Raw genomic sequence first — 26,830 nt, forward strand, 5'->3', positions numbered from 1 at the left:
TAGAACATGTTAGAAGATTGGAAGTCAAGCCGGAGTATCGGTCAACATATCGACAGAAGGCCTTGGGTCATGGGATCGGGCATCGGGCCAAGAAGAGCAAAAATTGTGTCAAGGAAATCGGAGTTGTGAAGATCAATTGGCCTATTAGGCAATAGGCCGCAAGAGAGGATGATGCGCCGAAGAATCAAACGAGGCCTCGATGAACTAATAACATGCCGGACAATATTTGATTAGCTTTGTAATAATCATATAGATCGAAGTAGGTTTTAGACATAATTGGATTGGAATTTAGGCAACTCAATTAGGGGCTAATTGGGCCCAAGTTTGGGCTGTGTTGGGCTAAGTAAAAGGCCCAAACAATGACCTAATAGGTGGAACCGTCGTGGCACGGTCTCCGAGATTGTGTCAGGCGGTGATACCGCCCAAACACAGTCTCCGAGAGACTGTCAGGCGGTGGTACCGCCTAGTGGCAGGGTGTCAAGCGATGGTATCACTAGACTAGGCGGTGGTGTCGCCCAATGTCAGTGCTGCAAGCGGTAGTACTGCCCAACACAAGCGGTAGTACCGTCTAACACAAGCGGTGGTACCGCCAATACCTTGAAAATCGGGGATGAGACACTTTTAGGCTTCAAGTTTGAATCCATTTAAGGTCTATAAATACCATTTTTATCCTTGGTTAGATAACACAAGAATTAAGAGCAAAAAAGAAGAAAAACACTGTTATAATATTGTGAGAACTCCTCTCAAAGCTCTAAATGTTAGTGAAGTTTAAGAGAGGAGTAAGTGAGGGTGTAAAGGTTTTCTCCTGAACTTGTCAAAAGGAGAATCAGGTGTAAAAGGGTAGTTAATCTTCGCCCGTTGAAAGAAGATCGTTAGTGGATACCGGTGGTCTCGACGGAGTGGATGTAGGTCACGATGACCGAATCACTATAAACTTGGTTTGCATTTCTATTCTTACTATTTACCTTCATTGTAAACTGCCTTATTTGCTTTACTTCTACTACGTTTACAAACACGTTTTCAAGTTAAACATATTTCCTATACGGGCTTTGTCGATATCGGTTTTATCGAAACGAAGATTTTTCAAAACCAATGTTTTTATCCGCCCCCTCTTAGTGCCGATTCGATCATAACATATTTTAGTTTTATAAAGTTGATTTGGTTGAAAGATACAGTTGTTAAAAAAAAAATCAATGGCTAGAAAAATTTTTTTTAGCTAAAAAATAAACAACATATATCCATATCTTTTTTCGTTAAAAAATAATTTCCCATCGTATAAATCAAACAAATAAATCCTTGTTATAAATAAGAGTAAATCTGATAATCCAAATGTCTAAGTTTTAATCCAATTAAAAGTTCAGATCAAGTCAATAAAACTAATACATTCAATTAAAATTGGTATAAAAAAATAAACATTTTTGACAAGTTCGTTGTGGACTATCGTCTCGCTTGCCTTTTCTTTAACCAACCCGATTATATCATCATCTTGAGAAATAATTTGAAGAACTTGCACTTATTGACTCTCTAATTACTTAAAATTTTGTAAAAACTTGAACATAGTGATATGGAATGTTTTTATTAGTGGAAATTATGTAGTAACCAAGTGGATTAATGTCTCGTATATTAACTTTTTTCGTCTTACGACGTGTTGTAACCTTTGGAAATAGAGATTTATGTCTTCAGATTTTGCATTTACGTCCAAAACATTTACAAAATTAAGTAAACTTGCATAAAATGGGGTTTTATTCATAAAAACGCAATATCTTTTCTTAACTTATCGATGTGATTTTGACATCTATAGGGGTGAATTCGAAAATAGTTCCCTTTTTATTTCATATCGTGAAATAATGTGTTCGCTTTATATACTGCGTGAGATCCGTACGCGTCTCAGATCTCGACGACTTCTCTCATCCCGACCCCTCTGTGGAATCGCCGATAGGGTTCCGCTCCTCCAGATCAAAAGAGGCGTCTGGATATCTCTTCTCCTCCTCGTCCGGGTGCCGGAACCTAGCCGAGCCTCGATCCAGTTGCCATGGCGGCTGCCAGCGCCCCCATCGTGATGCGGGAGGCCCTGACCGTGAGTCCCATCGCTCTTCTGGTCCCCGTTATCCGCTCTTTCTCAGTTCTCGTCGATTCCGACCCGATTGCTTTCTTGCTGAATTTTCGGAGGAGATGCTGGTTTTGTTTCCGATCTGTCGCAGTAGATTTTGATGTGGCGTGGGGCATTGACATTTCTTCTTGATAATGCGGGAAAAATGCCATCTTTGTGTGTTCCGATAGTTTTTGATGTGATGTGCAGCTTCCGAGCATCGGGATCAATCCTCAGTTCATTACGTTTACGCATGTCACGATGGAATCGGACAAGTACGTATGCGTTCGGGAGACCTCTCCCCAGAATAGCGTGGTTATCGTTGATATGAACATGCCGATGCAGCCTTTGAGGAGGCCGATCACAGCAGACTCTGCTTTGATGAATCCCAACAGCAGGATTCTTGCACTTAAAGGTTTCTGAACTAAATATAAGCTTCCACATTTCTTACTCAAATTACATATTTCTGCTGAAGTGAGTTCTATTGTCAGTCTGATGTCATGCCATCTTTAGTCTCTTTTTAGCACATTAACTTTCAAATGGAAGCCATGAAGTATTTTTACAAGCTAGAAACATTGGCTAGCTTATTAATTTAGATCATCGATTCTGCTTGGTTTGCATTATCTTATTCAGTAAGAAATTGGTCACACAGTAGAAAATTTGGACCGTGCTAAAAGCTGTTGTGTTGAACTATGTCTCAATTGGTTCGACGTAGTGGAGTCTTTGAAAGATTTGCACTAAGTAGTTTATACAAATACATTATTAAGAGAGCTGTATTTTTCCATATACAGGCTTGTAAAATATAGTATATACCGTACACGATCAGAATCCATGAAATGACTAATCCCTAAAATGTTTAGTATGAAGCAAACTGCTTTTACTTTCATGGCATGAGTTTGTAGCATTGTGTTTGATTGTAGTTGATCTGTCACCAAAGAAACCATGTTATATTTTTCTGGATGATGATGTCTTAGAGGGATAAGAAAGGAGTATGAAATTAGCAACTCAGAATCTTCACTGAATTTCCCTAGAAATGGGTGTATAAGTTAGCTACTGCATTTCTATGGGACTTATTGTATCCTTGCTTTAAACCCTTTGATGGGAAAAAGGAAGTTTTTTTTCCAAGTGCACCAACTCTGTTCATAATTATCTTGGATTTTTCTTTACATAGGAGATTATTTGTAGAAGTTTTTATCCCAACTATTGGCAAATGTTCTTTCTTAAACTAGAAAAAATCTTTGTATATGTTGCTTTAAGGTGCTTAGTAACATAGACAACTCAATTCTCATAAAATATTCCTTTGATATTGTTAATTATGATATTAGATGACGTAGGATGAGCAACAAATCTATTTTTATTAATAGACGAATGAAAAGATAGAAGAGAAAAATAATAATCGAAAGATAAAAAAAAAAAATAATAACTACCCGACTCGCTCTAGCTCAAGTAGAGTACACCAAGGATGAAAGCCTTACACCTTCACACATCTCACATGTGAATGATGGAATCATACCAATGGAAGAACAAATGTGGCCACATACATTTTTGATGATCTCCGTTACAGTGTTCTAGTTCCTTCAGAAAAGGCAAGTGCAAGAAAAAAATATAAAAGTAAAAAATTTACAATTGCATAAAGTCAAATGTATGATCTGTTCTGCCCTCCAAAGATTCTTGATTCATAAGCTTTTATCTTCGTAGAAATCAATCTTCAAAAATTCTTCAATTAGGATTTGGAATATTTAATCACAATCATAACTTGATTTCTTCTTATTTTTTAATATTTTTGCTTTTTTGTTCCTTAAGTAAACTAGGAAAATAAATTAGAATTATTTTGGTTTTTGACAACATATGACATATGCAAAATAACCCTTAACTAATTAAATTTATTTAAATAAGTGATGGACAAGATTAGTCCCACATCATATGCTTCGTCTGTATAGGAACTCGCCTCAAGTTCATGAAATATGGATCGGTCTTGCTGATAGAATATCTTGGCTAAATTAGAAATTCTGATACCAAATCTAATATAGGACAAGCAACAGTAGAATAATCCTGGAAAATAACCAAAAGATAATAAAAAATGTGTCTTGTACATGGAGGATGGAATTATGCCATTGAAAAAACAAATGTGACCTTGCACCACTTACAAACAAGGTGAGAAGAACCCAATTTAATGATACATTTTTGTTGATCTCCATTATAATGTTCTAGCCCTTTTTATAGGGCCAAGTACAAGAAAATAAGAAAAATATAGAAAAAAATTTACAATTGCATCTAATCAAATATATGATCTATTCTTCCCTTCAAAGAAGATAATATTTTTGATTGACAGGCTTCCATCTTCGTAGAGACCAATCTTCATAAAATCTTCAATCAGGATTTGAAATCTTCAATCTTGATTTTCTTTCATTTTCTGTTCTGTGAGTAAACTAGTAATCTAGATTAGAATTATTTTGGATGTTACCATGTGACAAATTATGACATATGAAAAATAATCCCTAACTGATCAAATTTATTTAAATAAGTGATAGATAAGATTAGTTCTGCATCATTAGATGTACTGAGTATCTATTTCGTTACTTTCTGTCTGATCGACGTCCCACTTCTTCTGGATCTGTACTACCAGCAGTAACTTTTATGCAGGCCTTTAAATATCCAGTTGATAGGAATGGGTAAAGCACCATCTAGCTGACCCTAAATAGTTGGGAGATTACAATTTCTTGTTATTGTTATCATCATTTCTGAATCCAGGCTTCTTTACATTTAAGTATTCTTTTTGTTGCTAATGGAACTTGTAATCTGTTGAACTTGCAGCTCAAATACCTGGAACTACTCAGGATCACTTGCAGGTGTTCAATATTGAGGCAAAGACCAAAATTAAATCTCATCAGATGCCTGAGCAGGTAAATGTGTTGATGAATTATTCCTTCATATGAGTCTATTGGACATGATTTTGTGGTTTTGATATTTATTGAGCTTAATTTTTGTTATGTTGGATAACTTTGCAGGTTGTTTTTTGGAAGTGGATCACTCCAAAGATGTTGGGTCTGGCTACACAAACTTCAGTCTATCATTGGTCAATAGAAGGTTACCCACTGCTTGCAAGATAACTTATATTATCATATTACTATATGAAAAATCTGATGGCTGAATGACAATGCAAAAATATGTGTTATTGTCGCTATTGTAATGCAGGTGAAGCAGAACCTCTTAAGATGTTTGATAGGGCTGCTAATTTGACAAACAATCAAATAATTAATTACAGGTGTGATCCCACTGAGAAATGGCTAGTTCTTATCGGAATTGCACCTGGTGCTCCAGAGGTATACTTTATTTTCCCATGATGTTAAGATGATGTGATTTACTTAATTTTCCACTTTGTCAATACTTCTGGCATTTATAATAATCACCAAAGAAACTTCAGAAGTTGTTAAATCTCTTATGCAATTTCACTTTTGCGCTCTGTCTTGGTTGCTTGTTTATCAGTTGCTTTGATTGCATTTAAAGATTTTTGGTTTAAATGTCTGGATGTGCAGGGTAGTCTCCAATCCTATCCTAATCTCTTTTACAGCAAGTATAACATTTATCTGAAATCTGAGGAACAAAATAGAGAAAGAGGAAAGTTCTAGTAATTACAAAAGATGTGCGTACTTCACACCTACAGGGGTAGTTATGTCATTATTATTGGTTTTGAGTGAGGCATAAAACTGAAACAATAGAAGGTGCAATCAACTCATGGAATATGCTACAAATTATTTTTGACTTTTTTACGGAAATGTTGGAAATGCTGTGGATTTTGTTTCCAAAGAATGTATTATTGACTGAGATAGTGTCATCTTGCTGTAAGTGTCTAAATAGAAATTGAAGGTGTATCCAAAAGCTATTGCCCTTGAATTATATGAATCTGAAGTTCATGACGAGAATGTTTGGGTTTTCTGATAGAGTATGACTCACTGTCATGCTATCTTGCTGAACTTTATTATAGCAAACAGGCATAAGGCATTGTGCTTTGTGTGGAAGTCTTTTGAAGCAGGGAAATTCTGTCACTTATGATCGAGATATGGAAGAAAAAAGATAATAATAAAAGATGAAGGGATGGGGTGGGAGGAAAAGAAGCTTTTTCAATTGAGGGAGGGGTAAGGTGGTGGTGAGGGAAAAGATGGAGTTAATGCTTGGGACAGATTTTGTGTAGTTTAGGGCAACCCTAACACATTTTGTGAGCCCTGAATCATTGAGATAAACTGCTAAAGCTATAATATGTGTGGGCTCGATCTAAATATTCTATTGAGTTTTGTTTGAACTGGCTTTTCGCCCAACTGAACCAATATCAGGCCAAACTAAATACTATTGTGTTTTTGGCTCACTGAATCTGAAATCGACCTGAACTAAACTGAGCCTAACAAACTAAATGAACTTGTTTGGTTTAGTATTCCAGTTTTCTTGACTCTGCTCAGCCTTAAGGTGCATGATTCAAATTTTATGCATAAACAGAAGCAGAAAGACCCTGCTTTAAAAAATCTGTTCTTTTTTCGAGAGTAGGATGTGGTGTATTCCTTGCTCTCAAGGAGCAATGAAGCACACACTTTGATGCTGTGGGGCTAAGAATCTACTTTACTAGCTTGGATAGTTTCTTTTCGAATCCCACGATTGAGATATCATTAGCAAAGACAGGTGCACAAGGTCCCAGCATAGTGCCATGCAGGTTTGAAGATGCCGGTAGACCCAGTGCAACAATAGGCTTGGGTTACCTAATTGTTAGCTCAGCAATGGCTGGTTGTACTATGTATTGTAAAAACAGTTTATTCAAGGGCAAAATCTGGACACAGATAAAGCTGATATGAGTTTTGTTGAACAAATTTGATGCAGACTAATAAAGATGGGGAGTTGGATTCCTCATGGTTCTAGATTTTAAAGGGATGAAATGTGGGATAGCATGGGGTTGAAGCTTTGAGAAACAATTGTGCTATTACTTAAGCGGAAAAGAATGTTTAAAGAAGGCAATCCAAATAGTTTCAATGGATGAATTGCTTGTTTAAGTGCATTTTGAATATGCATTTTGTTGCTTCTGAGTGATGCAGGTATATATTATCTTCACATACGAGTATACCTACTCTTTTCTACCTTGTTCCTCATTGGTAAATCTTAAGCAGCTTCGTGTATTGTTAATTGTATGCCAAAATAAGCATGATTTGACTGAATTTGCCCGATACGATGGGAATCTGACATTACCAACCTATATCAGTTGGTGACGGTGAGTTTCGATCTTTTTGCCCAATACAGGGGGCCCAAGCGGTACACCCCCATCTGATGTGTGTTGCCTGATACAGGCTAGTATGCATGTTGGTTTTTGAGTGAACCAGTACATACTGTCCATATCGTTCCATATTGGATGGTACAGTGAACCTTGCTTTGTAGTACAATTCAATGAAGAAAATGATAGGTGAGGATGGTACTCCATTAAACAAGACGGCCTGTTTTGAGAATAATGATATGAATCACAGTTTAATCTATAAACAAGATAGTTACAAGCAATTGCTCTAGAGGAGAAACTATAAAGTTAATGTTCAAGATCAAAAGAGATTGAGACCTGACTAAATGTTATGAAACATGTGACTGTTAAGAGGCATTTGTATTGAGCCATCTTGGTGAGTAAAGGACCAAATATATTCTCAATGGAGAAGTGGTGTTTGCATACATACAGAGTTTTTTTAGACTATATATGTCAACGTTTAATGCTTTACATCTCCACCATTTTAATATGCAGAAGCACATTTATGCCAATTTGGCTATGGTATATGCAAGCAGGTACCTGTACATTGAGAAAATGTTGAATCCTAAATTTCCAAGGGTTAAACTTGAAGGGCATATTTGTAAAAGCAATTGACAGTTATTATAAATAATGAAGGGCTTGTTTGGCACCATGTTTTTTGTATTAAACACAGTTTTTGTTCATCTTTTTTGAAACTTTTGAAAATGAAAAAGTTGTTTTGGTTGTGATCGCTTTGTAATTATTTTTAAACTGTAAATGAAGGTGATGTTTGACAGGCCGAAAATTAGAAACATAGACATCTCTTTTACCAATACTTATAGCTCACAACAATTTGGGTATGGAAAGGGCAAATATGTGGTAAGCTAAGTATGAGAAAGAAAAGCTTTCATATGTTAAAGATCCTAATTTCACTTTGCCAAAAGAAGAAGGGAGTTTGTTGGTACCAAGTCTTCAGAAGATTGCCCTTATGCAATCCGGGATGTGTAGGATGCCTGCTTGTCTGCCTTCCTGCAAATTACCTATCCTAATCAAGAACATTTTAGATCGTAACACGTCAGTTCTGTTTCAGAAAAGCCTGCTTGTCTGCCCTATGCATTTTTAGATCGCAACTCTTTTACCAAATGCCACATTTTTTTTGTTATTCATTTTGAAAACAAAACCATCCTATCCTCTTCCAATATGAACAAGAAGATATGTGAGAATCATGATCTTTCATGGTTTAAGGTATCCCTGATTCCTGAATGAGGACTTGGTAGATGCTTTATGATGGGTGTGCAAAAAGGAATTATATCGTAAATTTTTCTGCATAGGGAATCAGATTTCTAAATTTAGGTTATCAACATACCCATGAATATTGGAATCATTTTGTAGATAACTCAATGGGAGTGGATATATGTGCAGCCTTGGAAACAGTACAAAGACTGGATTAGCTTTAGAAAATTCTGTCCTGATATCATCTTCTCTTTGTTCTGTTTCTTTAATTTTGGTGACATGTGGCTTTGAGGGTGGTATATAAGTAACTCATCAACTATGTCAAATACCTTCTGATGTTAGGCAATCTTGACATTTTCTGTTTTTTTTAGCAACTTTTTTAAACAAGCTGTTTCTTCTTTATTGCCATTGAGCATTGTTCTCTGATATTGATCTTTTTCCCTCGCTATATTGATGGCCTTCTCTGCCTCATTTTTATTTTTCTTATGTTCTTCATCTACTTGATGTTCTTTTTCCAGTTATTTACTGATGATATAATTTCTCTTTTAACTAAGTTGGATGCAATATTATGTTTGTTTCTTACGTGGTATACTTTTGTTTGTAGAGGCCACAACTGGTAAAAGGAAATATGCAGCTCTTTTCTGTGGATCAGCAGCGTAGTCAAGCACTTGAAGCACATGCCTCATCCTTCGCGTCATTTAAGGTTATATTACTTTGCTTGTCCTTTGTTTGTGTGCACTAATTCTTGCAGGTACTCTGCATGTAAATTATCCTCATTCTTGGTGCTGATCATCTCCTTCCCAGGTGGCTGGGAATGAGAACCCCTCTGTTCTTATTTGTTTTGCCTCAAAGACAATGAACTATTACTTTGCTTGTCCTTTGTTTGTGTGCACTAATTATTGCAGGTACTCTTCATGTAAATTATCCTCATTCATAATGCTGATAATCTCCTTCCCAGGTGGCTGGGAATGAGAACCCCTCTGTTCTTATTTGTTTTGCCTCAAAGACAATGAACGCTGGTCAAACGACCTCAAAGTTGCATGTCATTGAACTAGGAGCCCAACCAGGTATACTGTATTTCCACTTTGGTTATCTGCATAAGTTTTCTAGAGAAGGATCATTTTCCATGGAAGAGTAAGAGTAGTAATGGCTGGCATTATATTCATAAGAAAACAAAATATTTCCAGCATTGGGATGATTGTTTTGACTGAGAGCAGTTAGGAATTGGACAAAATGAAAAAATAATTTTAGTCCAAATATTTGGAAAGACAGAACACATTAAAATCTGGAAATTAGCTCTGCTTAAGGATATAATTATATTTTGGCATCTTTTCCTCTTTTGAGTCAAATTCTGTTCTAAAAGGAAAAATCTTTTATCAGGAAAGCCGGGTTTTACCAAGAAACAAGCAGATTTATTCTTCCCACCAGATTTTGCAGATGACTTCCCTGTGTCCATGCAGGTGAACTTTGAAGTTTTTTCAGTAAAATCTCATGACTTAAGCATTCAATTACCATTCAAAAATTTTGGCAGATCTCCCAAAAGTACAGTTTGATATATGTTATCACAAAGCTTGGTCTATTATTTGTGTATGATCTGGAAACAGCAACAGCAGTTTACAGAAACAGAATCAGTCCAGATCCCATATTTCTCACAACAGAGGCTCCAAATGTTGGTGGCTTTTATGCAATAAATAGAAAGGGCCAAGTTCTGCTGGCTACTGTCAATGAGGCAACTCTTGTGCCTTTCGTTAGTGGCCAAGTATGTTATTGCACAAACACCTTTCTTTTTGATTTTTCACACTTATGTTGTTGCATAAGATTTATGATTAACAATCATGCGTCATGACTTTCACAGTTAAACAATCTGGAGCTTGCTGTTAACCTTGCAAAACGAGGGAACCTTCCAGGAGCTGAGAATTTGGTAAAAAATAATTTTTTGATACCTTTTAGTTCCTTCAAAACGTTTACTATGATCTTTGTTGTTCATGCACATCATTTCATGAAATGCTCAATGCATACATTGTACTGCCGAGACCACCAATCTTAAGGTGTTGACCAAGGTTCGCAATATCGTACCGTACCGGTATTTCGACCTGGGCTCGGTACCGGTACGGTACGGTATACCGAGCGGTACACCCAGGTGTACCGAGTACTGTAGCAGTGCTACAGTGCTACAGTACACTACTACACTGCTACAGTACTGCTACAGTGCTCGGACTGGTAACAGTCGGTCCGCGTATCTGTCGGACCGGTACGTACCGCCCCGTACCGGGCGGTACGGCTCGGTACGGCAAACCCTGGTGCTGACTGTATCTCTCTTTTATGGAAAAGGAACTTGTTTATGATATTTGCTGCTTTATGAGTGTTGTGGATATTTAAACGCCTTATAAGTTGTGCTAATGCAATACTAAAACATGTTTATTTGCATCTATGCATGTCTACTTTGATGTTCATCTTTCTTTATAGCTTTTTAACCAATTGAGTCTTGTTGTGTTCAATAAAAATGATTTTAGATGAACAGAAGACATATTAATGCAATTTGTAGATTTGTACAAACTCAATTAGGTGGCATTTTACCTAATCACTATATGGATCTTTTATTGAATAATTGATGTTAATTATACCAATAATATAATGCATTATGATTATGAGGTATATTAAGATATGCACATAACTAGAAGAAAATGAAACAATAACTATGACTTACTTTATTTTGGTTTGCCTTGGGGAAATATGCCTGTCTTGCTAACTATAAATTGGCACAACAATGAAATTGATTGTTTTCTTTGCGCTATTAATTTCACTCAGTGATTTCAATAGGTGCTCGGGCAAGGCGAGGCGAGGCCCGAGCGCCTAGCTTCATTTACAGATGGCGCGCTTCAAAGAGGCGCCGCCTGGGTGCTCGCCCAAGCCCAGCCGCTGGGCGCTTCGGGTGAGCGCTTGGGTTAAACCAGGCGGTCGAACTAGCGTTTTAGGTCTGGTTTGGTCTCTGGTGCTTTAGTTGGTTCGAACCAACTAAAGCATCGATATCAGCACGACTTCCCCAACCCTAACCCTGCTCGTCGTTCACGCTGCCGCTCCCGCTGCTCGCTGTCGCTGCTGTTGCCGCTGTTGCTGCCACTATCACTGCTCGCCGCTCTCGTTGTCGCTCGCCGCTCCCGCTCCCGCTATCACTGCTATCGTTGCCACTGTCTTTCCGCTCGCCGTTCCCGCTCCCGCTGCCATTGTCGTCGCTTGCCGCTCCCGTTATCGTTGCTGTTGCTCGCAGCTATCGCTACCGCTACCGCTGCCACTGTCGCCGCTCCCACTGCTCGCTGCTACCGCTACCGTTGCCATTGTCGTCGCTTGCCGCTACCGCTCCCGCATTTCTCAGTCAGCACCCTCGGTCTTCCCTTACACTCTTCTCTTCTCTTTCGATAGTATACTGTTAATAGTATACTGTTAACTGTATACTAGTAACAGTATTTGTATTTATTAGATTTTCTTAATTTAATAGCATATTTTTATTTAAAATTTTAAATAATTATATTTATAAATTATATTATATATTTTTATATTTAAGCACCTTACTTCGCTCGAGCGAGCGCCTAGAGCCTCGGGCATGTTTGGACCTTGGTGCCTTTTGGCGCCTAGTGCTTTTTAAATCACTGATTTCATTGTAATCTTCAATGATTTTTTCATTACATGAAAAACTAAGAAAATTAAAAAAAAGGATGTTAAATCTAATAAGTACTAATCATATAGAAACCAAAGGACTCTTAATTCATCTTTATCATAGCTTCTTTTTTTGCCTTTTAAGTCAAATTTAGATCAGTGATTTAAAAAGCGTTAGGCGTCAAGTTCCTAAAATGTCCAAGGCACTAGGCGCATGCTTAGACGCTCACCCGAGCGAAGCGAGACGTTTTCAAATATTAAAAGATAAAAAATATATAATATAATTGATAAATATGATTATATAAATAAAAAATATAATATTAAATTAAAAAATATAAAGTTCCAAGTTATATTATCCATCTTCTAATAACAAAAATTTTAAAATACTTAAAAAGTCAAAACAATAAAATTTTATATCAAATTCAATCATCATCATAATCAATATCGCCATTATCAAACATATCATCATCTTTCTCTTTCTCTCGTTCATCTTCATCAAAATAGGTTTTCTTCTCTTTGACAATGGTAGGAGATGAACTTGAGGCTTTTGCACTCATTTTTATCTTCGTCATTTGCTTTGTTTATGTCTGTAATTATCCAACACTTGAGACTCTTGCCACGTTTGCCCATGTTAAGCTGTCATTTTCAAATATAAGCTCATCTTCAATATCTTGTAAGTTTTTACTCATTTTTCTCATCAACCACTCATTTGAATCATCAATGTCTTGTTATAAGATTGGATTAATGTTATTTTGCAAATTATGACGAGTCTTCAATGCTTGATTATACTTTATATAAACTAGATTATGTTATTATTGATTCTCTTATCGATTTCTTCTCTTTGTGTGAATCTGTCCTGTTATATAATTTTGAAATATATTAATACATCTATTTAAAAAAGAATAGATTAATTGAAACAAAAATATTCTGTGATCCTTGCATGCTTATTGAAACAAAAATATTCGGTTTTACTTACAACCCGTAGTATTACAAGTCAAACTAAGAATTTTGATAGTTAATTATTGTAAGTTTGGGGTGAAATTTTCAAATAGACTCCACCATTCAGTTACAAAATTTATTTTATTAATACCAATAAGAAATTAATTATATAAATTTATAAATACCTAGGGATGTAGTTGTCCTAGATTGAATTGTCATTGGAATTCTAAAAAGGCTATCAACATTCTTATATAAAGATAATTCACGTATGATCTTATCTTGCACCTAAGGCTTGAAACCAATCTTGCAATGCACTTATATAACCCATTTACAACTTCTGCATTAAATTTAATGGAGGTGTTCTTATAAAAGAATTTTGATTTGAATATCTTACTGCATGTAATGGACGATGAAATTTACAATTTTATCTTTTGTCAATGATTACAAATATTCTTTTATACTTTTTTTCATTTCCATCGAAAGATTTTTGAATCGTCTCTTTTGCTCCATCCATAGGCTCATAAATATATCTTATTGTAGGTTTCTTTTTATAATCTACTAATCGAAGGACTCGAACAAGAGGGTCCATTACCTTTAATATATAAACTATAAGATTTCAAAAGGACGACATTAAGATGATATCACTGGCCCTTTTGCCTTTTGCTTTTTTTGCTCATTTGCTTATCACTCATATCTCCGAGGTAAACATGTTTCTCAAATTGTGTTTTTGACGTAGCACGCTTTATAATGTCAAGACGTAGTCAATCGGGTGGCACCATATCCTACCAATTCCTTTTGATTGTGAATTCTCTCATCATATTCAAAGCCCCTGTATAATTATATAGAAATCCAACGATAAAGATTGTCCTTTCCAAAGTATTATTGATGTTAGGAATCTTTTTAATATCCTTTAACATTAAATCAATGCTATGTGCCACACAGAGTCTAATATAAGTGGTCTTTTTGTTTCAAGTAATTTATCTACGACAAATGATAACAAAATTGATAAGACTTAGGAGTCACATAGTTCTTCCATTCAAATTGGAGATAGAGTAATTAAAAGATTAAAAAATTCAAAATATAAATCTTATCAGCTAATACATAGTTGCTTTCATTGTCGGGTATAACTTAGAGTTGGACGATATTTTGTTTATCAATTTCTTTCACAAACTTGTCAAGCAACTCATATATCTTTTCTCCATATTTTATAATAGATAAAGCATCTATTGACTTTACAAACATGGTTCCTAAAGAATAATTGACTATAAAATTAATTATAGTTATATTTCTCTTGTCGGTCCAAGCATTTGACATAATAAAGCAACTATGCTTTACCTATGATTCTTTGTGGCCTTTTAATAAGTCATTTGTATAATCAAACTTTTTTTTTAGTAATGGAACTCACAACTCATAATAGTTTGGAGGTTTTAAACCCCCACCATATCTTCCAATAGTTTCAATTATCACTTTAAAACTATTTAAACGACAAAAACTAAGGGGAAGGCCAACCTGATAAAAGAAGCGAGCAATGTACTGAATTGTTTTTCTCCTCATTTCGTTATCACAAGCAGTACTTATATTTGTTTTTCTTAATTTTGCTCTTGCTTGCCCTTGTTTCTTCTGTGATCCTTGATATATATATAAGTCTATCAGTCTCTTTTTATCCTTCTTAACAATCATGACTTCTTTTTATTTTCTGTCATATACTCTTTTTTTCACTTGGATTGACACTTTCTGAATAATCGTCTTCTTCATCATGTTTAATATGTTCAACATTAACCTTGAGTAAAATCCCATAAGATTTATTCTTTTGCATCATTTTTTTTAGTCATATAAGTCAATAACTCTTCTTTTATATCGGGTGGACACTTCTTGCATGCTGATGCTTTCTTGAAGTTCTCTACTTGATGTTGCTTTGCACGAAAAATACCTTCTCTAGTAATTTTATCACAAAAGATGCAAGTAACTACATTATGATCTTTAGGATCCTTTAGATAATTGTATTTTCTAGCAGGATCCTTTCTTGAATTTTTTGATGAATCTTCTGAATTGCTTTGTACACTTGTTATTAATCCTGAAACCCTAATAACAATTCTAAATAAATAGAGATTAGTAGTGCTAAAATCTAAATAGGGACTATTATATAATAATAGTAGTTTACAATCTACTGTTAACAATATTTAATCTACTATTAATAGTAGTTAGAGAGGAGAAAATAGTCACCAATGGTGGAAAGCGGGGAAGGAGAGGGCGATGGTGATGGAGGAACTTTCGGATGATAGTGGCTGTGAAAGAAGCTGCAGACGATAGTAGCAGTGGTGGAGGAAGCTTCGAACAACAATAGTAGCAGAGAAAGCTTCGGACGACAGCGGCGATAAAGGAAGTTATGAACGGTAGCAACAACAAAGGAGAAAGCTTTGGATGGTGACATTGGTGGTGGCGGAAGCTGTGACATGTGTTCGTCGATGGCAGAGGAAGCTACAATCCTCTCCCTCGATGGTGGAAGGAATTGCACACGGAAGTAACAGCGACGAAGGGAACTGCGTGCAAAAGCTAGACCTTTGGATGCGTCCGTCGACGATAAAGGAAGTGTCGGTCTTGTACGTTAGTGGTGGAGGCAGTGGCAGAGGAAGCGTCAGCAGTGGAGGCAACAATTGCATTAGGGTTTATGGCTCGAGGTCGTGCGGGGGAGCGACGGTGGGTTTTGCAAGTATAGTAACATTATGTAACTTAATTGGTTTAATCGAAGCAACTAGCTACTATTCAATCGAACCAGACTTAATAGTATGGTACGATTGCATTGTTTCAATTGGGCACTTGCCCGAGGCATTTGGCGCTTGGGTTCAGGCGAGTGCCCAAGTGTCGCTTCACTGAAGTGCGTCACCTGGTGAATCCATGAGACGCTTTGTCACGGACTTAGTTGGTTTTGCCTAAGTCATGCGGTACCCTTGTGTGTTCGTCGGTAAAGGGTCAGCCTTTCCGAAATATCTTATGATCCCTTAAGGATCTACAAAAGAGAAGATGGGTTAGAGAAAACGTTTTACTCTGGATCCACAAGTAGCCATTTCATGCAACACTTGATAGATAATGCAAATTATAAACATGGACTTCGCAAGCTCTGAACGGTCGCGTAACAAAGAGTCCAAGGTGCTCCGCGATGGCCAAAAGTCCCTACAAGTGCCCATGTGACACTGTAGTGGAACAAGGTAGCGAACCGGCCTTAGACAATACCCCAAAGACTCATCCAACCATATGCCACCCAAGTAGCTTCTGGGTGCTATACTGGCTGACACTTTGCACACTCTACAGAGCTAGAAAACCTCCAAAATGGCTATCTAGATTGGCTTGTTTCTGAGCAGTTTTGCCTCTGCGTGATGACTACACACAACTTACGTTTATAAGCCTGAAATGGCCACTAAAGCCAACCAACCTAGGGCTGCCAAGCCTACTGCAAGCCCTTTACATGCTATGCAAGGTATGAACAAAACCGAAAGACATAGGCATATACGAGCATCACATCGAACACTTTGTTTATAGCTTTGTCCGTGATAGCTTGGCCCTCGCTTTGCCTCACTCGAGCGCCTAGGCGCCTATTTAGACCCCCGATTCAAATCTGTGACATCGTGCTTCTGCACTGTAAATTTGAAAAAGAATTTGATATAGTTTGGATAGTGCTTGAATGTATAGACTGGATGAGTTATGTTGGCAAGAAATAGATTAAAGACCATTCTTAACTATATAATGCCATTCAACAAAAAAACTAATATATACATTAAAATAACTGACTTTGTGCATTTCATTAGTGGAAACTTGAATTACTTTTTGTTTTTAATGGATCAAAATCAAGTTCTACATTATCTTGTTTAATGAAGATTCTAAATTTTAATTGTCTCAGAGTTTCTTGCTGGTAACATTGAGCATATATCAGAATTCACAAAATTTTTATCTAATTTTTCCTACCACTTAGTTTTACACACCTTGTTGCTTATGTGCAATTTTAACCGTAAAGTATGGACATTGGTGGGAGTCTTTTTTCCTTAAAGATATTAGTGTCAGCTTAAGCTAAATTTAGAAGTTCCATTTCATGGCCTGAAGTACTTAAATACTTCATTTTCTGTTAAAATTTCACTGTTGGTTTGCAATAATTTTCAACTGGTTACCTGAACTATAATGATCTATCCTTGCACTTAATGAAATCATGTCTTGGGATGTGCATTGTTTTGGTACTTATAAAAAAAAATAAATCTGTTACAGAATTTCCCTCACTAAAATCATTGAAACAACGAACCAATCGCGCTGGGTATTGAGAGAGGTACTGGGTAGGCAGATAGTGATGGACAATAGGCTAGCGGCAATAGGTCATGCAGCTGACTAGCGCATGAGGTAGCTGAGTGCGAGTGGAAGAGAAATCATGTGAGAGAACGAGGAAGGGATGGTTTGTGGTCCAATTCATGCCCAGACTGGTAAATATGGCTGGTATATAACGACTAGGCAGTCTGTGTCTTGGTTCATGCAGTGTGTCTTGGTTCCTGCTTGGACTGGTAAATACGAAATGAAACAGTATGTGTGCAAGTTTATCCTTTCAGGCAAAATAACAAATCTTGCTTACACACTTCTGCATTGTATTTTGTATTGGAACTATGCCTAATTGTTGACGAATGAAAACATTTCTTTTTCTAGATTTTCTATATTTTTTAGTAACTATATACATCGATCTCAACATTCACATCTTTGTGATATAAATTTTTTGTACATATTACTTCTTATTTGCCTAACATTCCGATCTGTAAAGCTTATAAAATTCTCTTAATTGCTTCTATGTAGGAACAGTTTGTCCTTAGTTCTTATGTTTGTCATAAATAGGTATTGTGGCATACTGTTATGTTTTAGATTGATCTGTTGCCTGAGATAATTAGGATGAGCATTGCCTTTTTTGTTATTTATTTGCTGGATCATTTTCACCTCATTTGAAAACTGGTTACAAGATCTACTTATCAATTACTTCTTCTATGTATCCAGGTTGTGCAGAGGTTCCAAGAACTATTTTCCCAGACAAAATACAAGGAGGCTGCAGAACTTGCTGCAGAATCACCACAAGGTATTCTTCGAACTCCAGAGACCGTTGCAAAGTTTCAGGTAATGACACTTTCATTGGTGTATATTTTTTCTGCAGCATAATTAGAGCTTCTATGCTGCTCTGTTTGTGTAGAAATACATGGTTTACATGTGAAGCGATTTCTTAACTTGAGTTACTTCTGTCACTTTGTTGCGAAAGAAGTTATATTTTCAATTTTCCTTGCACTTCTCATGTGCCCTCTTGTTCGGGACAACTCATTGTTCACTTTTTCTTCTCTATTGTCTTCAGAGTGTTCCAGTCCAAGCTGGGCAAACACCTCCACTGTTGCAGTACTTTGGAACATTGTTAACAAAAGGCAAGCTTAATGCTTTTGAGTCTTTAGAATTATCTCGCCTTGTTGTGAACCAGAACAAGAAGAATCTACTGGAAAATTGGTTGGCTGAAGACAAGCTTGAGTGCAGTGAAGAGCTTGGGGATCTTGTCAAGGTAAGTGATGTAGCGTCTCACAAGCACTACAGAGGCATCATAGACATACTTAATAATGTTGATGTACTTTATTAGCCAATATCACAAAATACACTTTACTAGTCATTATTATATCAGAGATTAAAACTGTTGTGTTGATCATCTAGAACTGTTATTGCTTTAGACTGTGGACAATGATCTTGCACTTAAGATCTATATAAAAGCAAGGGCTACTCCGAAAGTTGTTGCTGCTTTTGCAGAACGAAGGGAGTTTGACAAGATTCTTATATACTCAAAGCAGGTAATTTCCCAAATTGCTCTCCAAGATACCCAATTAAACAACCATCTTTTTTTTCTTGGGACATCTTTATTGGTACGAGGACTGAATCTCACTCTTGCACATTCTTACATATTGATTCGCCTGCAACAATGACTATTTCCTTTAGCAAGATTTTCACCTCAAAATTCTGGAGCCCCCTATGGTAAATCTATCCTTGATTGCAGGTTGGCTACACACCGGATTATCTTTTCCTTCTGCAGACCATTTTGAGGTCAGATCCTCAGGTAAGAGCTTGTTTTTCATGATGGGTGAATACACCTAAATTTCATATATAGTTTTGATGTTGCAATATAATATTAATATGTTACTGATTTGTTTGATTTGTCATTTGTTTTAAAGTTGCTCTATGGCTGACACTGTTAGCCTCCTTTTATCACTATTTGGAAATCCATCTGTTTCATTCATCTTTTTTATTACATTCTGTCACAAAATCTTCATTCAATAAATTTTCTTTCAGGGAGCAGTTAATTTTGCTCTTATGATGTCACAAATGGATGGAGGCTGTCCAGTAGATTACAATACAATCACTGATCTTTTTCTTCAGGTTCGGATAATTTCTTCTCTAAATAGAACATTGAATGGAGATGAAAAGTTTTTTATTTTTTCAATTATTGGGAATGCAGTATGACCCTATTAGTCAGGTTTTGTTGATTGATTTTTTTCTTATGAAATCTCTTTTTGGCTGCTAAATGAGTTTGACTTTTCTTGGTTATGCTTTTGGTAGAGAAATATGATTCGGGAAGCAACAGCATTCCTGTTAGATGTCTTGAAGCCAAATCTACCAGAGCATGCTTTTCTTCAAACTAAGGTATGATATTTTCAAAGTCAAAGTTGCATTCTTTTTCATCCATGGTCATCAGTCTAACATTTTCTTTTCTGTTGCAGGTTTTAGAGATTAATTTGGTGACGTATCCAAATGTTGCAGATGCTATTTTGGCTAATGGAATGTTCAGTCATTATGATCGACCTCGGATTGCTCAACTATGTGAAAAGGCTGGCCTATATGTCCGAGCCCTTCAGGTGCAATAATCTCCGGAAAATATTTGCAACTAAGTTTTTTATGTAGTATATTATTAATCAATCATACTATATGCTGCAGCATTACAGTGAGTTACCTGATATTAAACGTGTTATTGTGAACACTCATGCCATTGAGCCACAGGTATGTTTGGTTGCATCATTTTATCTGATTAGCTATTATTTGTAATGGATTAGATATTATGACAATTGCTGATGGCTACAGCGGAAATAAATCAGATATTAAGAAGTAACTCACTGCAGGCACTTGTCGAGTTCTTTGGGACCCTTTCCAGGGAATGGGCATTGGAGTGCATGAAAGACCTTTTACTGGTCAATTTGAGAGGGAACCTTCAGATAATTGTGCAGGTGTTTTTTTTTCTGATTCCAGAAATACATTGGTTTGCCTATCTTATGTTTATAACATCTAGGTCTTTTGCAGACTGCTAAAGAATATTCTGAGCAGTTAGGTGTAGATGCATGCATAAAACTGTTTGAGCAATTTAAGTCCTATGAAGGTCTTTACTTCTTCTTGGGATTTTATTTAAGTTCCAGGTAAACTTTCAGACAAATGTTCAGGATGAGTATAAACCCTTGATAAGAATATTGATATTTTGTCTTTTTTATTTTTATGGGAATAAAACAGTGAGGATCCTGATATACACTTCAAGTACATTGAGGCTGCAGCAAAAACTGGACAGTTAAAGGAAGTTGAACGTGTAACACGGGAATCTAACTTCTATGATCCTGAAAAAACAAAGAATTTCCTGATGGAAGCCAAACTTCCAGATGCAAGGCCCTTGATCAATGTTTGTGACCGTTTTGGTTTTGTTCCAGATTTGACCCACTATTTATATACAAACAACATGCTTCGATATATTGAAGGCTATGTTCAAAAAGTAAGATTTTCTTTTCTAACTGGATGCTAATTTTCTGTTGCAGCAATCCATTCATCTTTTGTATTCAGCATCTGATTCATCGCTAATTTGGTTGTTATATTTATAGGTAAATCCAGGAAATGCCCCTTTGGTTGTTGGGCAGCTGCTAGATGATGAATGTCCTGAAGATTTCATTAAAGGTCTGATTCTTTCTGTCCGTTCTCTCCTGCCAGTTGAGCCTCTTGTGGCTGAATGTGAGAAGAGGTATAGAGCATTATACCTTATTATGCTCTTAGAAACAATTTCCTTTTTTCAACAAATACCACCTCTAACATCTTATGTAAAACAGGAATCGCCTACGACTGCTCACACAATTTTTGGAACATCTTGTCAGTGAGGGGAGCCAAGATGTGCATGTTCATAATGCTCTGGGAATGATAATCATAGACAGCAATAACAATCCAGAGCATTTTCTAACTACTAACCCATACTATGATTCACGTGTTGTTGGTAAATATTGTGAAAAGCGGGACCCTACTCTTGCAGTTGTTGCATACAGACGAGGCCAGTGTGATGATGAACTTATAAATGTCACTAACAAAAACTCACTGTTCAAACTGCAAGCAAGGTATTTCTTGCATTTTGTTTAAATTTAACCTTGTTAGAAGCTTTTCCTTTCTAACTACTCTAGTCCATTTAGATGATCATTTATCTTCTTTGTTGACAGATATGTCGTTGAGAGGATGGATGCTGATCTGTGGGAGAAAGTTCTTCACCCCGAAAATGAATACAGAAGACAACTTATTGATCAAGTTGTTTCTACTGCGTTGCCTGAGAGCAAGAGCCCAGAGCAAGTCTCTGCTGCTGTTAAAGCCTTCATGACAGCTGATCTTCCACATGAACTTATTGAACTACTAGAGAAGATTGTGCTACAAAATTCTGCCTTTAGTGGGAATTTCAATCTGCAAAACCTACTGATTTTGACAGCTATTAAAGCTGATCCGCCGAGAGTAATGGATTACATTAATAGATTAGACAATTTTGATGGCCCAGCAGTTGGGGAGGTTGCAGTTGAAGCACAGCTGTATGAGGAAGCATTCGCCATTTTCAAGAAATTCAACTTAAATGTGCAGGCTGTCAATGTTCTCCTGGACAACATCCAAAGCATAGAGCGGGCTGTAGAATTTGCCTTCCGTGTTGAGGAAGATGCTGTGTGGAGCCAGGTTGCAAAAGCTCAGTTGCGGCAAGGGTTAGTGAGTGATGCAATCGAGTCCTTCATTCGTGCAGATGATGAAACCCAGTTCCTCGATGTTATTCGAGCTGCCGAAGATGCTAATGTTTACCATGACTTGGTGAAATACTTGTTGATGGTGAGGCAAAAGGTTAAAGAGCCAAAAGTGGACGGTGAACTGATCTTTGCATATGCTAAGATTGATAGGCTCGGTGAAATTGAGGAGTTCATTCTTATGCCAAATGTTGCTAATCTTCAAAACGTCGGCGACCGTTTATTTGATGATGCCCTTTATGAAGCTGCTAAGATCATATTTGCTTTCATTTCAAACTGGGCAAAATTGGCTATTACACTTGTTAAGCTGAAGCAATTCCAGGGTGCTGTTGATGCAGCTCGCAAGGCAAATAGCTCAAAGACATGGAAGGAAGTCTGTTTTGCTTGTGTAGATGCTGAGGAGTTCCGTTTGGCACAAATATGTGGTCTGAATGTAATTATTCAGGTAATGCTTTTAAAAATTTGATGGAACAATTTTGATACTAATTGTTTTTTACCTGGTCACTTAGATGTTTTTATATTCTATAGGTTAAACTGCATAAGATATATGTGTTTTCTTCTAGGTGGATGACTTGGAAGAGGTCAGTGACTATTATCAGAACAAAGGTTGCTTTAACGAGTTAATTTCTCTCATGGAAAGTGGCCTTGGTTTAGAACGTGCACACATGGGCATCTTTACAGAGTTGGGGGTCTTATATGCTAGATATAGGCCGGAGAAACTTATGGAGCACATTAAACTTTTCTCGACTCGTTTGAACATTCCCAAGCTTATCCGTGTTTGTGATGAGCAACAACACTGGAAAGAACTAACCTATTTGTATATACAATATGATGAATTTGACAATGCTGCAACAACTATCATGAACCATTCTCCAGATGCATGGGATCATATGCAGTTTAAAGATGTTATTGTCAAAGTTGCAAATGTTGAGCTCTATTACAAGGCTGTGCATTTCTACCTGCAAGAACATCCTGATCTCATTAATGATGTTCTACATGTACTTGCCCTTCGTGTGGACCACACTCGTGTTGTAGATATCATGCGGAAGGTGCAATCTTGTCCTTGAATCCCCTAATTTCATTTAATTCTGTTTGAGAACAGCTGAATGAAGTTGTTTTGTATTTGCTGAGAGTGTAATTAGTTTACTACAATAAAACTTGACATATTTTGAATATCTAACAATTTCTTGCTTCAGGCTGGTCACTTGCATCTTGTGAAGCCATATATGGTTGCAGTTCAAAGTAACAATGTAGCTGCTGTTAATGAAGCACTAAATGAAATTTATGTTGAGGAGGAAGACTATGATAGATTACGTGAATCAGTTGACTTGCATGATAACTTTGATCAGATAGGCCTTGCACAGAGGGTAAAGTTGTTGTTATTGCTACTTTTCTATTAAATTATTATGCTTACGAATATTCTTGTAATTAGTGTCTTGTTTTACTAGATTGAAAAGCATGAGCTTCTTGAGATGAGGAGGATTGCAGCATATATATATAAGAAAGCTGGAAGATGGAAGCAGTCCATTGCGCTGTCCAAGAAGGACAACCTGTACAAAGATGCAATGGAGACGTGTTCACAGTCTGGTGACCGTGAACTTTCAGAAGAACTGCTCGTTTTTTTTATCGAACAGGTAAGGTCTTGATGTGTCGTATTAATTTCCTATGAGTCTCTTCATAAGGTGTTCTGTATCCATTTGATTTATGTTCAAGTATATGATCTCTAAGGATACTTTTGTATTCTAAGAGATACCCAAGAATTAGAAGTATTATCTTATTCTATTTAGTTATTGTGGAAATGGAACTTGGGTGTTTGTTTTGTTTTTTAATATACTTCTTACTTCATGCAAAATGTTTCAGTAGTTAAGTTGGTATTTGATGTTTGGTATTTTGAGTTTGAATTGATTGTTCTATCTTATTCTAGTGGTTTCTGCTTTAACATTTAGAACATTGGTGCATTATTTCTTCTCTTAGATCCATCTTTACTACTTCAGATGTTGTGTAATTTTGCCACAGTGCATCTTGAAGTGATATATTAAATCATTATGTTGTGAATCATTGTATAGCATTTAATGAATTTCAAGGTTCACATTTGAAACTGTGCTCCATGTAAGCCCAAAATGGTGCTATAGGATGCTCAATTCGTGAAGCTGCTGTGGGTGGCCTAGTGCATGAGTATCCTTCAAAGCATAGGCTATTCTGTGTCAAATTTGATAAAACTGTTTTGTAAATTTAGTCTGTGTGGTAACTAGCATCAAACTTTTTTGAAGCACCACATAGAAGCACATAACTACTGGTTTATATTTTACCAGTGAAGTTACATTTTTATTGTTGATTTTAAATCAATCACTAGTTTAAACAAAACACAGATACTTGTACAATACAATAAAAAAGGAAATCTGTTTTCAGTTGCTTTTCATCTTGCACCTTCATCATAAACTGAACAGTAATTACCGTGCTCTGCATATCTCGAAAGTTGTAACAGTTGAAATAAGCAAACTTTGAATACTATAAATCATGAAGATCAGAATTGTTTTTGGTTTTCCTCTATAATGCATGTTTCATGATTTTTCACCTTAAGCAACTTTTAGTTTACAAATTTAGAAGGAAACAAATGTACCCAGGTCATCTTTCTGTGCTAGTCCTGAAGGTATAACTTTTTCTAAGTAAGTCTATTTATCTTCATTCTCTAGAAGACATCTGAGTTTCTGGAAAATGTGTTGCAGGGAAAGAAGGAATGCTTTGCTTCATGTCTTTTCATTTGTTATGAATTGATCCGTCCTGATGTTGCCCTTGAGCTGGCTTGGATGAACAATATGATTGACTTTGCTTTCCCATATCTCTTGCAGGTGATTTGTCAATTGTCTTTCTAGTTAATATAAATATCTATATAAATGTTTTATCGTATAATTGTCTTTCTACTTACAATACCGTGATAATTGTTTTATCATGGTAACATATTGGAAATATGCAGTTTATTCGAGAGTACACTAGTAAAGTTGACGAACTTGTAAAATATAAGATTGAGGCACAAAATGAAGTGAAATCTAAAGAAAAGGAAGAGAAGGATTTGGTTGCACAGCAGGTATTTAATGTTCATTCCCAGTTGGTCCTGGATCAAAATTTGTAGATTTTCTGTCATAGTAATGAGACTTTTCTTTTGTGCAGAATATGTATGCACAGTTGCTGCCTCTTGCTTTACCAGCTCCATCAATGCCTGGTATGGGAGGACCGAACGCAGGTGGACCTTACGCGGCTCCAGCTCCAATGGCTGGCATGGGAATGCCTCCAATGCCACCATTTGGCATGCCTCCGATGGGAAGCTACTGAGAAGGTTTTTTGGGTTGGCACAGCTTGTAATGCGGGGAGAGTTTGGATGTTTCAGTGTTTTCTGATGGTGCAGTGGATCAAAAGCTATTAGAGACTCTGGTCTTCTTGGTGCTCATGTTAATGTTCGTCATACTTTCATATTCTTTTACTAGCAGTGGCTTTGGTCACCGGAGGCCGAACTGAGGATTTTGTATGGTCTAACACTATAAAGATGGGAAGGTGGTGCCCAGGCTTGAGATGCAGTAGCTCATGTATAGGTTCTCTTGATGCCGAGTAAACCATTCTGGGTGTGTTTATATCAATCAGATCTTGATCAGATTTATTGGACAACCCAATTATAAATTATATGTTCCGATTGACTGTAAGTTATGGTGTTTAATTGACTGGAGAATCCAGGAATGTGTTTCCGGGCAAAGTTAGGAAAAGGAGCTCAGGAGAAGTTTGTTTTGTTCTCTTCTATAACATTAGATCAAAACTAGATCGTGCATACCCACCCAAGAGACAATCTTATTTGCAGCTTGGATTTTTGACAAGATAAGATTATTTGGATATGTTATACTACTAACTTTAGCAAAGAATCTAACAGAAGATGCAAGCGAGAAGGTGAATAATGAGTAGAATTATCATTGGTTGGTTACGTGAGTTGTTACTTACAATTTTTACGACTGCAGACATGTGATAAGCTTCCTAGTAGTTTACCAATTCCTCTGATAACTATAACTCATGATTTGTGGGAAGCTGTTGCATAAGAGACTCTTTAAAATTACATCTGGAACAAGGAATGATGTTTTGTCATGAAATGGATGGTACGTATCGACGATCTGAGCTTCGATCGATGCCTTTCATCTTCTCATTGCACCTTTTGATCGCGATCAACCTCAGCTTCTTATGTAGGTCGTTGCCCGATGGATGGCCTTCACTTACCGCGATCTCCTTGCACATCATTATCACTCATGATTTTTGCACTTATATCCTTTTTTGCACTAAATCATCAAAATGAATTTAATATATATGAATACATGGTATGCTAGTATTGATCGATATATATATTAGTTGAATACCGCTCGGTGTCAATTGTTAGGCGGTGATACCACCTATTAATGACGGTGGTACCATTAGTATCCTGAAAATTCAGGATGAGATACTTTTTGGTTCTATTTTTGAAAGCCATTAGGGCTTATAAATACTTCACCCTTTTCGGCATGAAAAGGTACCGAAGTATGATTATAATCTTGAATTATTGAGGGTGTAAAAGTGTTGTAAACAAGTGCTAGT

At 36.6% G+C, this 26,830-nt stretch overlaps 1 protein-coding gene across 1 annotated transcript; it reads left to right on the forward strand.

Moving 5' to 3' along the window:
* The first annotated feature begins 1,881 nt into the window (after window positions 1–1,881).
* LOC103973586 (clathrin heavy chain 1) lies at window positions 1,882–25,920 on the forward strand. Its single transcript, XM_009388203.3, has 30 exons — window positions 1,882–2,077; window positions 2,300–2,504; window positions 4,904–4,992; window positions 5,098–5,176; window positions 5,285–5,412; window positions 9,175–9,273; window positions 9,529–9,637; window positions 9,951–10,030; window positions 10,102–10,329; window positions 10,426–10,491; window positions 18,183–18,299; window positions 18,529–18,726; window positions 18,890–19,006; window positions 19,210–19,269; window positions 19,503–19,589; window positions 19,770–19,853; window positions 19,931–20,065; window positions 20,145–20,207; window positions 20,327–20,431; window positions 20,505–20,617; window positions 20,709–20,961; window positions 21,068–21,204; window positions 21,290–21,568; window positions 21,668–22,670; window positions 22,789–23,274; window positions 23,422–23,592; window positions 23,674–23,859; window positions 24,952–25,074; window positions 25,200–25,310; window positions 25,394–25,920. Exons 1-30 carry the CDS (start codon window positions 2,033–2,035, stop codon window positions 25,553–25,555), a joined length of 5,118 nt encoding a protein of 1,705 aa, XP_009386478.2. The 5' UTR covers window positions 1,882–2,032; the 3' UTR covers window positions 25,556–25,920.
* The last annotated feature ends 910 nt before the right edge of the window (window positions 25,921–26,830 follow it).

This window comes from Musa acuminata, chromosome BXJ3-8, assembly GCF_036884655.1.
Source record: "Musa acuminata AAA Group cultivar baxijiao chromosome BXJ3-8, Cavendish_Baxijiao_AAA, whole genome shotgun sequence".
NCBI classification, from domain to species: domain Eukaryota; kingdom Viridiplantae; phylum Streptophyta; class Magnoliopsida; order Zingiberales; family Musaceae; genus Musa; species Musa acuminata.

Excerpts from the sequence above, each read along its gene's own strand:
- LOC103973586 (XM_009388203.3), top strand. The coding sequence starts at position 2,033 with ATGGCGGCTGCCAGCGCCCCCATCGTGATGCGGGAGGCCCTGACC. Across the intron at positions 19,590-19,769 it reads TCACTGATCTTTTTCTTCAG|AGAAATATGATTCGGGAAGC; the intron begins GTTCGGATAATT and ends TGCTTTTGGTAG. Across the intron at positions 20,066-20,144 it reads TATATGTCCGAGCCCTTCAG|CATTACAGTGAGTTACCTGA; the intron begins GTGCAATAATCT and ends TATATGCTGCAG.